At 47.6% G+C, this 18251-nt stretch overlaps 1 protein-coding gene across 1 annotated transcript; it reads left to right on the top strand.

Annotated features, from left to right (window-relative positions):
* Positions 1 to 7754: 7754 nt before the first annotated feature.
* On the top strand, positions 7755 to 12452 carry MNX1 (motor neuron and pancreas homeobox 1). The gene is made up of 3 exons (XM_073329586.1): positions 7755 to 8355; positions 11398 to 11558; positions 12132 to 12452. The coding sequence occupies exons 1-3, from the start codon at positions 7755 to 7757 to the stop codon at positions 12450 to 12452; spliced, it is 1083 nt and encodes a 360-aa protein (XP_073185687.1).
* Positions 12453 to 18251: the final 5799 nt, after the last annotated feature.

The following is an 18251-nucleotide window of genomic DNA, read 5'->3' on the forward strand; positions in this document are numbered from 1 at the left end:
CAAAGGGCGCATTGTTTAAATGGGGGAGCTGCCCCCACAGGAACCTGACAGAAGGCAGCTGAACTCCAAGGCCCTTTCCCAGCTGATTTCCCAGCTGAGCCGAAGAGCTGCCAGGGGTCACAGGGGACCCTTTAACGAGTTCATTAGCCAGATTATCTCTGCCTGCAGCTCGGAGAGGGGCAGGCCGCTGAACTTTCTGCACTGGTTCTAGGAACTGGAAGCAAACAGGAGGGCGCACTTAGAAGGGAAAAGTAGTTTAAAAAACTCCTTCTAGAAAGCTGGACAGGACAATTTAGCTACCCCCAGATATAAGCCAGCCAGGGACTGGATAATGTCCATAGAGGGAGGTGGCAATACAATGAAAGGGAGGAAAAACCCACAGGGGAGACGTTCATTAGGGGTCCAGGTCCTGTAAATTGGAAGATGTTTGTGGCGATTGTATTGTATTGCAAGATGCCTCGAAGGAGGCTGTGTCTGGATTCCCTTTTCCTAGCCCGACAGCTGCCCTTTCTGCCACATCAGCACAGCTAAATATACCAATTAACTGAAACTCCCTGTCATTATCCGCCTTGATTGAAACATTTTAGTGCTACTGTTCGTGTACCAGAATAGGCCCGAAGTTCAGTTCCTGCAGCCGGCTATGTATGTTGATTCGTTAAATTGGAAACTGAATATAGATACTATCACATCTGGAAAGGCATATCAGATACCCAGCTAGAGAGGAACAGGACCCAATTCCTCTTCCCAGGTGTGTTATGTAGACGACGGCTACATGGTATGAAAGTATCTGAATATTTTTCTTTTTCCGTGGCCGTGAAGGGCTGACTTTTGTTGGCGTTTTTTTCTTAGTACCTGGGTTGCCAACCACCTCCACTCTAGGCCGGTTTTCTAGCTGGGGGAACTGCGGTGCCCTTGACCAAAAGCCGCGCTGTAAGTACGTGGGCAGAGCAGGGACTGAAAGGAACCCCAGTCTCTCCTCGCCTCGCCCAGCGCTCGGACCACTGGGCCATCCTTCCTCGTGTATAGAGTTGGAAATATGTACTTTATAGGTAGCCAAAGAGACCTATGCTGGACATACATATTAGATACCTCTCCAAAGGATACCCCTGAACGGAAACGAGGCTAATCGCGGGGGGGGGGGGGATTGAACTGTTTTAATTGCTTGGCATTCGGTCACATAAATTAAAGCCATCAAAATGTTCGATGCTTTTCTGCCGCACCTGATTGATGGTGTTTTGCAGAGATCTTGTAATTTACTGCGGTTTCTGTAAAACCTGTTCTGTCTGACGGATCTGGGTTAGGCATTGGTGCCATTCGTTTTGAAGCCCTCGAGACAATAACCTGAGTGTGGCTGTAAAATCATATTTTCAATTTTTACGCTAAGTGAACTCGCCCGCAGCTTTCCACCTTTTTCAAATCAGGAAAAAGGCCATAAAGTGTCACCGCAACATGATGCCCATATCTGCAAAACAAACCATGTTGTGAATTAATTTTCATTTTACAACACTCAGCTGGAGACTACTACCATGCCTGGTGCAAGCCCTAACTCTGCGCTGAGAAAAGATTTCACTGCAGGTGATTTCACATTGCGAAATCTCCAGATTCCTCATTTCAAACATTAGTTGCCAGAGCAATACTCTGTCCTTCAACAGCCTCCGTAATAATATTACGGACTGCTTAGCGAGTTAAATTAGAGTCGTGTCAGCCCTGCAGAAATTGGAAACAAGAGAACTTATCCGTTTCACATAGTAACTAGATCCGATCAAAAAGAAATGCAAAACTGGACAATGAGGTGGAAAAGTGGTGTTACATATGAATACATCTTACCCCAAAAGGCTAAAATATTTCTGGGGTGCGTTTATACCGTGTTAATTTCCAGTGGAAAATCGGCTGGGTGTACCACTCCTCTCAAAGCGACCCTTTCTATACTCCGTTATGTGGCCCCTTTAGTATTCAGTGGAACAATGTCTGACACTGGAAACAGTCTGTCAATATGTAGGGCAACGGATGTCTTGATATTTCCCCCAATCGACAACGTTTCACGTTAAAAGTGATTGCTAATGACGTGAAGAGAAAGAAACCATGCAGTTTTTATTGCCTCCGTGGAATCTAGTACCCCACTCTGAACGTTACCATTCGGGTACCCCTGGTCCACTCCCGTCCTCGTGTTGTTCTCTTCTGAGCTCGTACATCTTCCCGAGACAGAGAAACCGTTCGCTTGCTATGCCATCCGCGCCTCGCATGGACACTGGGTAGGGAATATGTCAGTGAAAGCCCAACTGTCATTTATTCGGATTTGAACCCTTCCACCAACTAGACCAGGCTGACAGTTAACAGTTTACAAACCCCGTGCAGAAGTGAACCGGCAAAGGCAGCCACCGCGAGGTTGTGCAGTCCTTAGTGAAGGAAAGCTCTAGTAGAAGTCAAGGGTAGATTGGCCTGAGTCAGGGCTGCAAGGGGCGTTGGAAGAGTCTGTTCTGCCGAGCTCGTGTGCTGGTGATAGTTGGCGGATTTCCGTGCCTTGTGTCAGGTTTGTGTCCCTGGGTGTGCATGGGGCACACCCAGATTCTAGGGGGGGGGGGGTCCGGAACATTTGGGGCATGGCTCGGCTCTGGCAATCCTGCCCCTTCTTGGGATGAAGAATTTGCCCCTCAGACGTTCAGGGTCCGGCCCGATCCCGTGGTAGTGATTAGGCTGGCCCGGCAGAACCACCCGGACTAGGTGAGACCTGTCGTAAAGAGGGAGCGATAAGGTTCCTTAAAATGACAGTTGACAAGCCTGCCTCTGCAGCCCACTGAGCCACAAGACTCCTGCATGCAGAGGCTTGAACGAGGCGTCCCCCGTGCTTCGGGCAAAGCCTTACCAGGGCTTTCCCAATTCCCTGTCCTTAATGCCCTAGCTCCTAGCTGAGTGGCAAAAGAGGCTTCATGGGAGGGGGGAAGGGGCCCTGGGTGCTGTTTGGCAAACGGTGGCTTTTAGCTATTCGCCCACCCCCATTTGTCTCAGATTTAGGCAACAATCTCTGTTTATGTTTCTAAGCAACCGCTACAAGCCTCCCTATGTCAGGCACAGATGGGCCAAAGTAACAGCCATGGAGGACCCAGCTCAGATAGCCCACCAGGCAGGGGACTGATCCCAGCTCTGTCAGGAGGAGGAAGGGCAACTGGGGGGTTCAGGCTGCTGGTGGTGCGTTTGCTGCAGGGGAGGCCCGGATCCCAAGCCCTTTGAAGCTAAGGGAGAGACCCCCACTGGCTTCAATGGGCTTTGCTTCAAAAATAAAGCACCAGAAAGTAGCAGGTCGGAAGCAGGCAGTAAAGACGCAGAGCAAAACTCCCAAACAAACTGCTCCGTCTTGGAAAAAGGGAAATGGACTCTCAGGGATGCCCGGCCTCTGAGTTTGGGAACGGAGAGGAGATTCTGGTGTTTAGCTTGGAAACATTCCCCTCCCCGCCCCCCAACACGTGTATCCTCCACACTAATGCAAATACAACAACCTGATAAATCTGAGGGGCGAGATGCAGCTTTTATGCAAGAGAGGAGGCCCATTACAGGATCGGGACCTCCTGTCCCCTCCCGGTAATTCCTCCCCTGCCCCATCCCTCCCCTTGGAGGGCTATCTGGCCTGTGGGCTTCCCTTAAATGTATTTACCCTGCCTGGGCATCACAGTGGCCTTTAATACTTGACTGATCCCCATATGGGCAGTAATAGTTGGTGATTTGTAGTAGTTTGCATGTGTCTCTGGCTTCATCCAATCCATGTTATTTCCATATTCAAAATGCTCTGAACCGCACATACACAAGCAACATAACCCCCAAATAAAATATGGCCCGTAAGAAAGGGAGTACATTATACAAATGAACCAGTATGTTTTACAGACCAATAATTTACATGCCTGTGTCAAAGATACCCATAATCCAATCCTTCACATGCAGCCCGGCCTGGGAGGCATGAGAAGAATTCTGATGCCGTTGGACTCCTGAGCATTAAGGTGTTATTCACAAACCTTGCAATCCAGACACCGAGCCAACACGCTTCCGATACCCAGCTAGCCATTTCACACAGGGCATTGCCAGGTAATAGGTACATGGACCACAACAGGCTGGATTTTCTCGTTTAAGAGGTCTTTGGCTCACACAGGATCACATGAATGCAGGAATGATTTAAAGGGTTTTAATTTTCTGAGCTCCCTGGTACAGTGTGTGCGAGGAGGGCGTGCGGGGGGCAAGTGGAAATCACAAAACGGCAGAGTGAAACCTGCCTCAAAATACCACTCCCAGAAGCCACAACGCTCAGTTGCTTAAGTGGTGTGCAGCATAGTCCGCCATAGTTACTAGGGGGTGTGAAGGGAAGGGATAGCCCAATAGGGCCTTGCCTTGTACTGTACAGGTGTAACTGTAACTTGAGTTATCGACGTGCCATTTCTTAAATCGACTTGCAGGGTTTCCACCCACAGCTCCGCAGAAATAAACCCAGTGCATGGGGAATCTCCACGGACATCAACAAATCCTTGAACACAGGAGATCTACCCAAACTGGATCTCAGTGGCTGGCAATTTCCAATAGCTATGTACACCACCACTATTAATGGGATGGATACAATTAATTAGCTTGGCGGGGTGGGGGGAGTTTGGAATTGGGGTGGTTATACTGACATTTTCCGTCAGTCGCTGTTCCCAGTACTCTGCACACACACATTGATCTGCACGTCTGGTTACTAGATCGTGTTCAGACTGCATCACACCCAGGGAAAAGAGAGAGAGAAGTCAGCTCTATAACAATTGCTTATACAATTTTATTTTACTTTTAAAGTAGCTACTTCATTTGCCCAGTACCCTGCTCCCTGGGAAGTGCATGGGGATGGGAAAAACATCTCTCTCAGGACAAAAATCTGAATTTCCTGGTAAAGGACGTTGCCCTTGTTAGGAGTATTAAACCGAGGAGGAGCGAAAGCTAGAGACACTGGCAGGATCTGTTCGGTCATGTAGACCATCTCCCTGCCAGTGCAAAACTGTTCCCTGTGGACACTTGTTAGTGTTTTGATTTAAATAAGCGATGATGACACTTCCCTGGAGAGGTCATTCTGAAGCAGCCTGCGGGGGAGAGTTCGATGTATGATAATGTGAATACAACCTGATGTATTTTTAAAATGCTTCATACCTGCATGGGTTGACATTAAGTGGCTTTGGGGCTATCCTGGCCTTCCTACGATCTCTGGTATCAGGTGCTTTCGGATCTGAAAAAAAAAAAAACCTAACAGGTGAAGCAAATATTTAATAAATACCTGTCCCTTGGAAACAGAGTAATTTCACAATCCCGAGCTGCAATTATATGGAAATTAAGTCCTGTGTAGGTACAAAGTCAGACATATTATCACCAGCTCTTGCAAAAGCTTTTGAAGGGAGAATGTGTTTACTTTGTGACTCTTTCTTGTAACGGCCTGACCTTCTGTTCACATTCCCATTTGCGTTCTGCCTCTTTTCTCTCCTAACCCCCTTCTAGAGCGTCAGGAAATTCTTACTTTGCAAAAGACTGGAAACCTGCCTCCCTCTTGCTTTTCCTTTTATATTTCGGTGTATTTGTGTAAGATAAGTAGGTCTAATAACACTATTGACAAAACCGAATTTTGGTGGCAGGCTTGACTTCCTGACTTACAGATGTTTATTCTTTCCAACTCGTTAAAAGTCTGTTGGCAGCGCATATACTGTAAATATTTGAAGTGTCCAGGAATGATAGAAAACTGAAGTTTAATACACTGCATACCACAGCTTGGACTTTCGATAGAGGCAACCATATGTGTAGGGCGTTAAGGTGAAGAACTGAGTCCCCATTAATGGGTATTAGCCAAGCTGCAATAATTAACACTGTGGTTTTTTTTGGTCTATGTGAAACAATATTTTTCATTCTGATTAAAAAAAACAGTGCTGACGTGTCCCACCCAGGCACAAAGAATTGGAGAGTTCCCCCTTCCCCCCTTTTGTATTTTTATTTTACATGGTCTTTTATTGTAAGGCAAGTTGCCAAATGAATAGTGTGGAAGGCAAAAGCTGTGGTCTGTGTAGGCATACGGGGTGTATAAAACATTGTTGCCTTCTCATTGGCACATTGTGTGACCGCTGATTTGTCACTTAATAATAGAAAATCACTATAAAATATCGTGCTTTTATTTAAGCGGCAGCTGGAGCCTTCTTCTCTGAAAGTACGTAGCAATTGCTATTAATTTTGCAAATGTGATCGCCAAAGCGATGCCATTTAACAAGGCTTAGAAAAAGCCTTGCCTGTTATATTATCACTGGCTAGTCGTGTTGTAATTATATGTATTTAATTATGTATTAATACATATAAGTAATACATATGTATTAATGTATATATTATAATATACATTATACATATATGTATATGTATAATTATATGTAATTATACACATACACAGTGTTGTAAGCATACCGGGAATAGAGTAAGGCTCTTGGCGGAGCTGAATTTTTGTGGCATAACTGAAAATAAAAATGCACTGTTCACCGGTGGGCTGATGATACAGGTCAGACATCTGCGTGAAAAGCCTGGGGTCAGGAGCAAACGCAGGTTTATTATGTTTGTTGTTATTTAAAGAGTTGAAATAAATTTCATCCAGGTCCTGTTTTGTGGGCACCAAATTGATACATTAGGTTAGAAACTGAGTATAGATGTGGATCACATCTGGAAAGACCTATCAGATCAATCCATACTCAGCTAGAGATGGATATTATCCAACCTGTCATTCCAGATGTGTTCTGTAGACTATGGATACACCGTATGTAAGTGTCTGAGAACATATTTCATCTTATTTTTCCGTGCCCGGGCCTTTCATCACAACAAAAAGACTACAGGCCGCTTGGTGGGGGATAGATTCCTTAAACCACCCAAACGAACCGTGCGAACATCTCACTTAAATCTTACACATTTTACACTTTAATCTTACACCGATTAAGGTAACATCACGTTCACTGCAGAACGGGCTAGACAGACACAAGTGGAAAGAATCCTTCCAACTGTACATTGTGCCGCTGTCCAGATGCTCGCTCGCACACACAAACACACACACGCACAGACATATTTGCTGTGGCCCAAGACTCTTCGTACCAGGGTATGAATGTGGGACGACTAACGCATCGTTGCTGATGATGTTCAAGCAGAATATGTTTGCCTTGCGATTACTGCACATTCTTCCTGGCTGAATTTTATCTTCAGTCTTTCAAAACCTGGCACAACCGAGGCATTTATTTTTGGTTTTGTTTTTTTGTGGGTCGGGGGAGGTAAATACAGAAGCTTCTCAAGTCACTTTCCTTCCTCTGTGTTGGTCATCACACACCCACACCCACCCAGCCCTTTCCCTTCAACCTGCTCCAGAGGGCAAAGAAATGAAGTGGGCAGGCCCCATTCCCGACGCGTTGACAGGTGTGCTGCAGGGCCAATCGCGGCTGCCGAACCCTAGTGCCGGCCACCAATAGTATTTCCTCCAGCCTCGGGGCCAATGGGAGCCGGATCTGAGCCTTCAAGTGAGTAGAGTTTGGAGCTGAGGTGCTTACTATCTGCCGAGAGACATTTTGCTGTGCTTGGCCTGGGGGGCTGGTCCTCCGGTCTCGGCAGAGCCCCGGCGCTGGGAGTGGGAGTGGGAGGGGGGCGCAGACGCTCCACGGGGCGCTGCGGGGTCGGGCGGGGGCTGTTTGTTAGGCTTATTTTATAGGCGAAGGGAGGTGTGTGTTTTTAGAAACAATCAGATGGAAAAATCCAAAAATTTCCGGATCGATGCTCTCCTAGCAGTCGACCCTCCCAAAGCCGCCGCCGCCGCCTCCGCGCAGACCTCGCCGCTGGCCTTGGTCACCTCCCTCGCCAACACATCTGGCCACAGCAGCAGCAGCAGCAGTAACAGCAGCAGCTGCAGCCCCCCGTCCTCCTCCGAGCGCCACAGCGGCGGCTCCTCGGACTGCCTGCGGACCGAGAGCCCTTCGCCGCCGCGGATCCTCGCCGCGCATTGCGGGCTGGTGCCCAAGCCCGGCTTCCTGACCAGCACCAGCAGCGCCAGCAGCCATCACCACCACCACCACTCCGCCGGGGGCATGGCCTTGGGACTGCACCAGGGGGGAGCGGGCATCCCCACCCAGGCCGCCCTCTACGGGCACCCCATGTACAGCTATTCGGCAGCCGCTCTGGCCGGGCAGCACCCCGCTTTGTCTTACTCCTACTCCCAGGTGCAAGGGGCTCACCCTTCTCACCCTGCCGCAGACCCCATCAAACTCAGTGCCGGGACTTTTCAGCTGGATCAGTGGTTACGAGCATCCACAGCGGGCATGATCCTCCCGAAAATGCCGGACTTTAACTGTGAGTATCTCCTGGCCAAGCCCCGGTCTTGGGGGCGCTGGGTTTGTTACGATCTGTCATTTTCCTTTGCGCGTATCCTCGCCGCTTCCCCACCTGCCCCTCGGCATTGCCCGAGCCAGGCTGTAGCGGTCCAGGGGCCTACGGCAAGGGTACGCTGATTCTCCCAGTCTTTCCTCGTTGTTAATGTCCCACGCCATTCAGCTAGCGCCTGACAGGATTCGGTCAAGACTTCAGCCGGCGGCGTGTGTAATAATATATACGTTTTATTTGGTAATATTAGCACGGGGGCGGAAATCGCGATTAACAATGGGAAGCTGGAATGTGTTGCAGCTCATTGTGGCCAGCAGTTTAGCAGTAAGTAATAGACTGATCTTTCTTGGGAAGTGAAATGTAAAGGTGACAAATCATTCATTGCGTTCTAAGTTCTAATTCACACTGTTCCGTGGGGGGAGTCGTGCTAAATAATGAATGAGAACCAAATACCGGTGTATATGAAAATCTATAAAAACTGACGGTAATTTTTTTGTTTGCTTATTTTTCTTCTGGATGGCAGAGCGATCCTGCTGATATTTGTTAATATTACGGTATAAAGAGTATGAGGTACAACTTTACAGGGCTCTGTCAATTTCACGCAGAATGATGCTTAGTCAGATCCTGTCATCCAGGCAAATTTCACAGATCACTTCCTCAGGAAAGAGTTGATGGTAATCAGAGCACACTCCTCCCTTGGATGGTTCCAGTGAACATTCTTTGCTATAATTAAATGTTTATTTGGTGTCATTGAAATAAGGCAGCTAAATAATTGCAATCACCTATATTTGAGCATTTTAAAAAACCGCTTTAAATAGCAGAAACACTGACCTGTCCTAACAGCAGTTGGGCCGCTAGGCCTCAATGGAGATGGGGACATTTCTTGCATCTTTGTATTAGGCAAAGATCATTTTCTTAGGTGTTAGCGCTCTGTGGGAATTACTGGCTTAACAATACGTTAGGTGTAGTTTTACTTAAATCATGCCAGAAAAGAATTAGGAGTTTGGGTTTTTTTTCATACACTCCACACACATACAGACAAAAAAGTCCATTGTTTTCTCTTAAATAGGTTTGTTTAGACTAGGACATTCAAGAAGAAAAATAATTAGAAAAGCTGTCCGAATTCTTGCCCTTTCAAACAAAACGCACTAGTGAATAAATAGCCAAGAGAAAAGATAATAGAGGCCTGGAAAATCACACAGTAGTGAGAAAATCTCATCTGTGTTACTGTTTGTATGCCGGCCACTGTCTTTTTTTATTCAGGTCATTTTAGCAGGTTTGCTCCAAATGAGGTAGTAAAGGCAGGCTCCTCCTCCCCTCTCTTTTACAGGCTTTTTAGTTTCTAAAGCAAACAACAACAACAACAAAGATGAGAGAATGTCCAAGAAATCACAAATCGTATGTTATAATCACATTCAAAATGATTGTGTTGCCTCTTAGAAGGAGCATATATATCATCTGCAGCTACGGAGACTGAATTGGTTGTTTAAGAAGGATTTCAGCTCGCATGCTTCCAAATTGATGTTCTCTTTTATGTGTCCATTAAATATGACGGCAATATTTTAGGAGAACAATCTCCCCATCAGTTCTCTTTACTTGTAACTCTCAACCGAGTAATTTTTGACGCAGTCCTGATCTTTGAATCCAGAAAACGTGCGGAGATTATAACATCGAATTTTATAGTTCGAAAACATTGTTAAAAATGGATATTTCCTATATATAGTTACCTCGCGCGAATAGGAACAGTATTTCACGTCATGTTTCATGTCACATTTGTCTCCCATTGTCTGCAAACATAATAGACTTGCCAGCTGAGATAATGAAATAAAATAAATACAAACAAATGGAACTGATTGGAGAGAAACCTTTTTCTCTAATCTGCCGGGGGGCGGGGGAGGGGGCATTGCTTTGGCCAAGCTTCCCACTGCACATTTTCCCAAAGTCACTTTGGAGTCTGTTTTAATTAAAGTTCTAATGTATGGTCAAGCTGGGAATTCGGGAGACTTGTTTAACTAAAGCAGGGGGCGTTAAAGTGAAATGAAGCAAATTGCTGGTCCCCTGAGAGACTGATATCATTTCACCGTGGTCCCGGGTTCCTTTTATTGTCTAGCACTTGTCAGGCTCTTGGGAAATCAAGAAGTCCCTCTTTGGCCATAAATTTCCCTGTGGTGAATCTATGTGAAATTATGTAAATAGAGACGTCCATCTCCTATTGCCATCAGGCGAGTCTTGAGGTGTCTAATTTAGGGAACGAGAATGTTTACTTTAAAGTGCCTTTAATGGTGCAATAGTAACAATGTGAGGACGGGAGGGTTTCCTTAAACCAGGTGAGCGGTCCGAGGGGCCGATCCAGCAGCTCTTTCCAAACAGCGGCCCAAGGACTGCACTATTATCAGATCACTCTACTCCACTGCAGAAAAATTCCCCAGGATGTTACTCCGAGGTGCCAGTACATTTGCCTTCGTTGTGAGGGCGGGCCCGACGGAGACTTGTCCCCGAGCACGGCCGGCTCGGGGCTGTGTGTGTGATAGATACCGGTCTGAAGCCAGGAGTGCGGAGATGCGGTACTAATTGGAAGTGGTCACCGTTTGGGTAGTTTTTCATTGTGGCATGTAGAAAGGTCACCACTGGGGTTAGCTAGCGGAAGAATGCATGCGGCGGGGAGCTTTTAATCACTTGTTCCTCTTCCCTTGTCTCCATCTTTTTAAATAGGAATTTCGCACTGATGTATTTTTTCTAACCCCTCGCCCCCAGGCTGCCTCCCCTCTTCTCTCCCTCGCAGGGGACCAGCAGTTCTCTTCCTTTCCCATTGGATCTAACTTGCCCCCCATGGGGGCAGGTGGACGCAGCCAGGGACACTAGAAGGATCCTCTTTAATGCTGACGGGAGCTGGGCCCCGGCTGTCTCAGCTCCGGCCCGTGAGAGCCGGCTGCCTTGGGGGGGGGGGTGGCGGGGCTCAGGCTGCTCCCCTCCGGCTGCCCGCGTTGTGCTGATGCGCCGTTTTGTCTCCAGCCCAGGCGCAGTCCAACCTGCTGGGGAAGTGCCGGCGGCCCCGCACCGCCTTCACCAGCCAGCAGCTGCTGGAGCTGGAGCATCAGTTCAAACTGAACAAATACCTCTCCAGGCCCAAACGCTTCGAGGTGGCCACGTCCCTCATGCTCACGGAGACCCAGGTGGGTGGCGGCTGCAGCGGCCGCTCCGGGGAAGGGGCCCGGCGCTTAGAACCAGCGGCCCGGGGCTCTGCGGGCTCAGGAAAGCAGGCTCGCTCCGCGCAGTCCCAGCCCGGCCCGGGCCACCAGGGTGGGCTTCCCAGCTCCCTCCCGGCGGCCGCAAAGCCTGCCCCCTCCCGGGCTCCCCCCATGGCCGCAAAGCCTGCCCCCACGGCCCCTGGGCTCTGCCTGGCGACCCTCGGCGCGAGGAGGCTGCGGGCCGCTCGGCGTGTTTCCAGCCAGGGCCAGCTGCACCGGGGGTTCGCAGCCCCGTGTTACCCCGGAGCGGTGGGATCCCTTCTAACCAGGCCAGTGGGGGGTGGAGGCTGGCTGGGGGCAGCGGGGGCTGCAGGCAGGAGGGGTGGCCTCGGTACGGCAGAGGTGTTGGGCAGCAGGTCCGGGGGCAGAGACGTGTGTGTGTGTGTGCGGAGTGGGGGGGGGGGGTGCAGCGTGAGACTGTTGTGTGTGTGTGTGTGTGTGTGTGTGTGTGTGTCCCTGGGCCTGCGATCCCCCCTCAGCCCCTCTCTTGCTCCGCAGGTGAAAATCTGGTTCCAGAACCGGCGCATGAAGTGGAAGCGGAGTAAAAAGGCCAAGGAGCAGGCGGCGCAGGAGGCCGAGAAGCAGAAGAGCGGGCTGGGCGGGGAGGACAAGGCGGACGAGGAGCTGCTGCTGCCGGCCCCGGAGAAGAGCAGCGGCCGCCGCCTGCGGGAGCTCAGGGACAGCGACCCAGAGGAGGAGGAAGCCGGACACTGCTGCCCTTACAACTCCTCCGACTGCTCCGAGGGTGACGAGGAGGAGACACAGCCCCGCAGCAGGCACGCCTCCCCGCTGCAGCCGCCCCCCGGCCAGCCCCAGTGAGCCAGCAGGCGGGCTCCCCTTCTCCCTGCTGCTGCTATCCGGTCCCAGACCTTTTAGCCCTACACCAGCCTGCCCACCCCCACCCCAGCAACCCCAGACAGAACACTCTGCCCACCCCAGCCACCAGACTCCTCTGCTCACCATTACCCCAGCCACCTCCAGACAGACCCCTCTGCCCACCCCAACCACCTCCAGACAAAGCCCCCTGCTCACCATTACCCCAGCCACCTCCAGACAGAGCCCTCTGCCCACCCCTATCCCAGCCACCTCCAGACAAACCCTTCTGTCCACCCCTACCCCAACACCTCCAGACAGACCCCTCTGCCCGTCCCTACCCCAGCCACCTTCCAGACAGACCCCTCTGCTCACCCCCACCCCAGCCACCTCCAGACAGACCCCTCTACCTCAGACACCTCCTGACAGCCCCCTCTGCCCACCCCTGCCCCAGCCACCTCCAGACAAACACACACTTCTCTGCCCACCCCCGCCCCAAACACCTCACACACCTCTACCCACCCCATCCTACCCTTCCCCAGACTGCTCACCTTTCCTCTCGACTCCTCCTCCCCTCTTTTCTCCACCATCCCCTACTCCCCTCCTAGTGACACACATCTGCCCACTGCCCCATGCCACCATCAACAACACGTACTCCTCTGCCCCGACCCTACACATCTGCTTTTCCTCCATCTCTGCAGCCTTTGGTGTCAGTGAAATGAGTCCCAAATGCAGCCATCTTCCTGCACTGGAGGAGGAACAGCTAATCTTATACCAGTACCTTTTATTCCTACATGGGAAGTATTCGGTCTTCAGCTGCGCAGGAGCCCAGATCCATCATTGCTCTTTGGTGTCAGCATTTCAGCTGTCATGTAACAAACAAACAGAGAAACCAAGCAGGTAATATTAGAGGTGAGCAGCTTTTGGTAAGGTTTGGATTTTTTTTTTTGAGGTACATTGACAAAAGGATTCTTCTTCCTACACATGGTAGAGAAGATTTACAGTTCACCACAGTGTTAAGAGACATTTTAAAAACTTGAACCTTACCCATGGAAACCCTATTCTTTTGCTGAGTATTGAAAATGTTTTGTGCTTATTATATATCTGGAAACCTGTTTGCCATGAACGTTAAAACTGCTGGAAATCTCAAGACTGGACTGTCTTTATTTTTGTATATTGTATTTATAAAAAGGGGCACCTCTACTTATGCATGCTAAATTATTATTCAGCTTCTCCATCGGCCATGATGGTATGTAAAATAAACATTTTGTACTTGAGCCTTATGTACAATTTTTTTTTTGTAAAGGAATAGGACTGGCTCCCAGGGTCTGGAGTTTATAACGCGCCCGGAATCATATAATCTGTCACTTTATTGTACACGTTAATATGCATATTTCATGGAAAAAACTGGAACGAAAGGATGTCTCTGAATCCATACACTACCTGATAGGGGCTGGAGGAAGGACCCCAGATGTATAGTTAAATAAATCCACTAGACGTTGTACAATTTCCCATGAAAGAGGCTTTTGCCAGATTGTTTTCCGAACTAAATTTAATTCGATCTAAATACTCTAACATTCTACTAAATCAACAGTTCTCAGAACATCGAGTGGTTTCCTCATACTTACACCTAAAAATACACTTATGAGGACAACTTTTATTGAAAACATATCTATTTTCTTCCTCGTTTTTGCCTGTTGGGCCAGATTCAGATCTCGGTGTAAATCTGCGATAATTCCATTAAGGTCTGGACTGGATACTGGATTTACAGAAACCGTTCCAGTTTGTTTTTTTATTAAGCAGACAATAAGAGGAGAGGGATTCATGCAAGGGGACTGCTGCTGTGTTTTAAATAGAGTGGCTTTCTGATCTCTCCCTAGCTGCATTGTGAATCCAACTCTGTTTCTGATTGCTTGATGCTAAATACTCTTCCCTTTTGACTTTGATTCCTCCCTGCCATGCAATTCAGCCGACTTGGCCCGGCCCTACGGCCAGCTGGTAATGGCTCTCTCGGATCTGTGCAAATGTACAGCCGAGCAAACATTAGAAGAGAGTCAAACTGCGGAAACATTTCACAGGAGAGCTGCAGTGGCTGTGGATTAATAAACCTCTGCAATGTGGCTCATCAATCAGCAAGCTGCAGAAGCTGTGAGCATGTGCCCTACACATGGAGGAAGGAATCCTAAGGGCTGGGGACAGAGAGGACCGAGCAATCTTCTGCATATCCGGGGTAGCTTTTCACCCAAGCGTGCTTAGCAGGAGACATGCACCCTCCGGAGCAAATCTGCAGCGCAGGATCCTTGCTAGACTAAACTGGGGGATTTATGCACCTACTGCTCAACGCAGCTATTGCATATTTTAAAAACGGGCACACAGGCAGGGCTGACAAACGTGCTGAACGAAACCTGCTGTTTTCATGGTCGCTTTTAAAACTTATTCTCTCTGCGACATGCATCATTTATGTGAATGGACGAAAGAGGCGAAATCTTCATTCCTTCAATGGAACCACTATTTATACTGGATAGTTAACTTTATTATACACCCCTGCATTATAAGCACGGTTTATATTGAGGAAATAAGGATGTTCACATAGACTTTAAAATGATAAATATTGACTATCGTGTGAGATGGAGATCAACCTTCCTTCGATCAACAGCTGACTATGATTTTGCTATGAAGCCATTTTGCTTTATCTTACCCTTCCCTCCCTTCACTATTTTAAATGCACACATCTAACCCAAATCCGGGCCCATATCTTATTTGCTCCATCCCATACCCAGCACATATAAATCAGCGCCGAATGACTCTCCTTCCCGGTATATTGCCACGTACAGTACAACAGCAAGGCGTGGGAACGATAGCGAAAAGACAGAGATGCGGCCCTGCAGCGAGCCGGATTGAAGTACCAATTCCATTGTGAACTGCCCCCAGTTAAAAGGAAGCAATTGGGTTATTAGTGTTCAAGTGGGAAAAATTAAAACCCAACCGTCTGAAAGCCCCGGCGCAGGAAATTAGAAAGCGGTGCTAATTTACAGGCATTGTCTTAATTCAAGGACTAACAATGGGGAAAGTTGTTGTTAGCCCCGGCAAGCAAAGTGGAAAGGAATAAAATGACCGGCCGAAACAGCCCTTTCAAGAGATTTCATTATGAAACTCATTCCCACTAAATTGTCTTTAACTATTGAATAATGAAAAAGGTAGAACGTTATTTGCTATTTAAGCTTCCCACTTAGAGCCCGCCTGTTAGAATAGTGCTGCGTTTGGGAGCCTCCCGGCAGATTTCTGGTGGAGTCAGCATAACTGTCCTCATTCACACTCCTTAATAGCGGCGGAATTTATCTCTCTCATAAATTTAATGATCAATTCGTTCTTGTCACCGCAGCTCTTCCCCAAATCAATTATAGCAAATTTAAATATAATCACTGGCTCATCCTAACTAACTCGGGGCCACATCTAACAATTCATTCCCACTAATGAATTACTGTGCGTCTCTTCCCTGTTTTTAGTCTGATACCATCCTCCACGGGCAGTTTAGAGACGCAAAAAGAATATTAGCACCTGAGCACGCGGGGTAGCGACCAGTGGATTACAGAAAGGTAACTAACTACCCTAGACTAGATTCTACATTTCCCATTAGGCCGAATCCTGCTCTCCGTCACCCTGCTTTACATCTGGAGTAACTCTGCCGAATTCAGTAGAGTAACTCCGAATTTTTACATTAGGGTAACGAAGAAGAGAATATGTCTAGGGAAGTTTTGTTTACCCAGGATCAGAGTAGAGTAAAAGTAGTTTTATGGATCCTGCTTGCTTTTCTCCCCATAGGACCCCGATTGTGGTCTCGTTTACACTGGTGTAACTCCACTGATTTTAATGTAGTTACTCCCGGTTTACACAGCTCAGAATCAAGCCCCGTGATTTCAGTAAGGTAAGGAGGACTGGCTCACCAGGTCTTTGTTCTTTCTTCCCCCCCACCTTTCCCCAGGAATGGAAAAGACAAAACAGGTCGTCTGAGCAGCATTCATCCTATCATCTGGTGCCAGCAAACCCTGCTCAGGCGCACAGCCCCTCCAGCCTGAGGTTGCAGACAGAACTGCTCAGCAAACATGACATCTTGGCGATCTTGCTATTTTTTGCTTCTTACCCAGAGACTCGCACCATCGTAGAGTTTTTAACTGTATCTGAATATGTAAATTCGGTCACAAAATTATTACTCTCAAGTATATCCCAGGTTGCACGGAAGAATAATAGCCTATAAAATATGGAGTGTCTCCACTCCCGTACACCTTTTTAAAAGTGATTTTTTTACAAACCCGTGTTAACCTTTCAAATGAAAACAATATGGCCCATATAAATTACTTCTATAAAGATTTGGCCATACAAGGCGTGTGAAATACAGTCTGATGCATGGATGAGGTTGTTACTAATGATAATAAGAAAAACAGTTTTAGGTCACCGAGCTCTTCAGGTGTTGCTACGTCGAAATATAATCTATAAAGCATATCGTTTATGTATTAGCTGGGCACTCCAGCACCCTCGCTGCATTGGAGGGATATTAAATAAGTATTACACTCTGCCATATACATAACTCAATAAAATAGAAATCTGTTCAATGCACAACCTCCTTACATACAAATATGGAAGTATTTTAATGGGTTCCAGAATATAGAATATGACTCCAGTTTGCACACGTATTTTATAGCATTCTCTATGCTCCAGGCAGTGGGATTTACAGAATTTATAGACACACTGGATTTAGGAATATATTTCTTAATTTTATATACTCACCATATCAATATTTGTGTGTGCGTATGTATATGTGTGTGTGTCTGATTTTTACACTCCAGGAAGTCTATGAGGGTAGTCAAGACATAAATTAGCAGTAGAATTTGTCTTTATGTTTATAGATAAAAACCCAAACAAATACAAACTTTTCCAAAACACACATAACAGAATAATTCCAAAGAACGAACAACCGATGAGTTGCGAGTTTAGCATATGAAAATTTCCATCCCCATGACATTAATTTATAGTTAAATACGTGATAATTAAACAGGAAAATAAAACTGATTGAGGCAGAAATTTACTGTTTGCCTAAGAGGTGTGTGTCCAAATGTGTTTCAAGAGTATAAAAAATAGCCTAGCACGCTACAGGCAGCTATTCATGGACTATGTATCAAAGTCCTACTGGTGTATTGTGTCTTTCTCAATAAAACTAATCTCTTTAGTCTCTAAGGTGCCACAAGTACTCCTTTTCTTTGTAAAGCTCCAGCGTCTCACAAGAATACCTTCAGTGTTCCAGACTACAAGGGCAAATATGTTTTTCAGATTCTGTTTTTATGGACGGATTAAAGTTTATTTTCCATAATAGGGCACCTAATAAAACCCATAAAGCTCTGTCAGACTTACAGCTGGTGGCCTCATTTAACACTTTCACTTCGTAAATCATTTTACAGCTTTCCAGGTGTTTCCAAAACTGGACGTGCGGGGGAGGGGGGAGTTAAACCTACGTAAAATACGTATCGAAGGGTTTCGGTGGGTGTGTGAATTTGCACTGTCATTGGGAAGGGGTTCAGTGAACGTGTTGCTCCCAACAGGAGAGAAATGGCTTTTATTAAAGATTTCCCCGGCCTGGCTTCAGGGTAACAATCCTTATCCCCATGTGCGGTGTGATGAAAGCCTCCGAGCGATTAACAGTGAATGCATTAACAAATGCGCCACGCTCCGCTATCCTGGCCTTAAACGGTCCCGCTGGACCGAGCAGCCGCACGACAGGAGCCACCGGTGCCTAGGGAAGCAGCGGCGGCC

The sequence above is a fragment of the Lepidochelys kempii genome, chromosome 2, assembly GCF_965140265.1.
Source record: "Lepidochelys kempii isolate rLepKem1 chromosome 2, rLepKem1.hap2, whole genome shotgun sequence".
NCBI classification, from domain to species: domain Eukaryota; kingdom Metazoa; phylum Chordata; order Testudines; family Cheloniidae; genus Lepidochelys; species Lepidochelys kempii.